This window comes from Engraulis encrasicolus, chromosome 18, assembly GCF_034702125.1.
Source record: "Engraulis encrasicolus isolate BLACKSEA-1 chromosome 18, IST_EnEncr_1.0, whole genome shotgun sequence".
Lineage (NCBI taxonomy): Eukaryota > Metazoa > Chordata > Actinopteri > Clupeiformes > Engraulidae > Engraulis > Engraulis encrasicolus.
This window is the reverse complement of record NC_085874.1, coordinates 14,719,728-14,722,227: the sequence shown is the minus strand read 5'-3', so window position 1 is coordinate 14,722,227 and position 2,500 is coordinate 14,719,728. Positions and strand designations below refer to the sequence as shown.

The following is a 2,500-nucleotide window of genomic DNA, read 5'->3' as shown; positions in this document are numbered from 1 at the left end:
GCACACACACACACTCCTTCTACCACCTTCAGACGGTAAGCGCGGGTGTCGGCTCTGAAGAGAGTTCATGCTGATGTGCAGTGCTAATGTTTATGAGCTGGAACTGTGAGCAATGAAGGAGAGTGTGCTTCAGAGTTCACTCGGGAGGAAGGGAGGGCTTCTACTCTACTCCACCTCAGGCCTTACTTAAGCGGCGTCTTCTCCCTTTACTGTAAAGGAACCTCAGCATGCACACGCACCCAGGCACACACGCACACACGCACGCAAGAACTCATGAACTCATGAACTTTCACGTACACAAATGCATCCATGCAGATATACAGTAGTACAAACATACAAACACACGGGGCTCTAAATTAACACCAGCCAACTGGCCAAATGCTGGCTGGTAGAAAAAAACAACTTACGAGCCACTTTGACCTATTAGTGAGTGTGTGTTTGGCTAGTAACATTAACATCTACTAGCCATTTTGGCTGTTGGTGAAAAAAGTTAATTTAGAGCCCTGCAAACACATAATGAACTTAAACACATACATCAACAGTCTTACAATATACTAAGTACCAAGTCTTGCACGCAAGGTTTTCGCACCGTTCTTACATTTCTCCATGCAACGTTTTCGCACAGTTCTTTCATTTTTGTCGGGATGAATAGAGTAGTACAGTACCTAGTAGGTGCTTTATATTATCGATAATTCTGTTTTCACTCCTCTTAGTTAAGTATGCACAGGTACACACCCACAGGTGTAGTCAAATCACAGGACCTGACAATAGGCAATTAAATGCTGATAACTGTGTGTGTGTGTGTGTGTGTGTGTGTGTGTGTGTGTGTGTGTGTGTGTGTGTGTGTGTGTGTGTGTGTAGGTGAGCCGCTGTGAGAAGTTTGGCTACGGCATGATGGTGACTCAGGTGGCAGCCACAGCACCCGGCGCAGTCGCCCTACACAGCTGTGGTGAGGAAACACACACACACACACACACACACACACACACACACACACACACACACACACACACACACACACACACACACACACACACACAAAGAGTCATGCTTCACAGCTCTGGTGAGAAATAATTACTCTCTCTCTCTCTCTCTCTCTCTCTCTCTCAAGCACACACAAACACACACATGGGCACACACACACACACACACACACACACACACACACACACACACACACACACACACACACACACACACACACACACACCCACACACGCGCGCGCGCACACATACAGTATACACTCACACACATGAACGCACGCACGTACGCGCATGCACACACACACACACACAATAAGCCCCAGGGTCTCTTTGCAGGTCTGCTCAGTATCATTAAAATGCATACCGTAATATTAAAAGTGCATCTGTCAGTGTTTTGCACTTATACATTATGAACATTAGTCCACATGCGTAGGGAGCTAGCCACACAGATGGTACCATATAAAACCCACAAATCATGGGTTCAGCCACCAGCGCGTACACGCACTCACACACATACGGGTATGTAGACACATATTTGTAAACGTGTGTGCACGCGCACACACACACACACACACACACACACACACACACACACACACACACACACACACACACACACACACACACACACACGCACACAAAACACACACACGCAAGGCAAGGCAAGGCAAGTTTATTTATATAGCGCATTTCATACACAGGTGCAACTCAATGTGCTTCACAAAGTTAACAAATGTAAATGAAAGGAAACAGGGAAGAAAGAAGGAAATGAATTAGAGTCAAAAAAACATTTGAAACATTAAGATAAAACACAAGGTAAAAATAATAATAAAATAAAATAAAACAAATTAAATAAACATAAAAATAAAAATAATAATAATAAAAAAGAATGATATGTAATTTAAGCTAGGGGAAAGCATCTGAGAACAGCTTTGTCTTGAGTCTACAGGGCTTTTTCTGAACGGGGAAATAGGGGCGCTCCACCCTCATACCTCCGTGGGTGCACCCTCATACTTTTATTTTTATATTATATATATTTGAGCGCCCCTAATTAATTTCTCATTCATGGGGGGGAACACCCCCCTTCACCCCCTGTAACCTGCCATGATGCTCCCTGATGCCAAAAAAATCCTAGAAAAAGTCCTGGTCTAGATTTAAAGCTATCAATAGTGGGTGCATTTTTTACGTCATCTGGAAGCTGGTTCCAAAGCTTTGAAGCATAGAAGCTAAAGGCTGCCTCTCCACACTTTGTTTTGACTTTTGGAATCACCAGCAAATTCTTCTCCGTTGACCTTAGTGACCTGGTTGGTGCATACAGCTGAAACATATCCAGTAGATATGTGGGTCCCATTCCATTTAATGTGAACACACACACCCACTCAAGTATACACATGCACACGCAAACTCTACACACATACAAACAAACACACACACACACACACACACACACACACACACACACACACACACACACACACACACACACACACACACACACACACACACACACACGGAC

General features: G+C 44.2%; 1 protein-coding gene across 2 annotated transcripts in view; it reads left to right on the top strand.

Moving 5' to 3' along the window:
* The window catches only part of tbc1d32 (TBC1 domain family, member 32), a 92,148-nt gene that overhangs the window by 35,113 nt on the left and 54,535 nt on the right, over positions 1 to 2,500 (top strand). For both annotated transcript variants that reach the window (XM_063223081.1, XM_063223080.1), the window contains exon 20: positions 862 to 949. In XM_063223081.1, the coding sequence (XP_063079151.1) occupies positions 862 to 949 (88 nt within the window). The remainder of the gene's footprint in view (positions 1 to 861; positions 950 to 2,500) is intronic.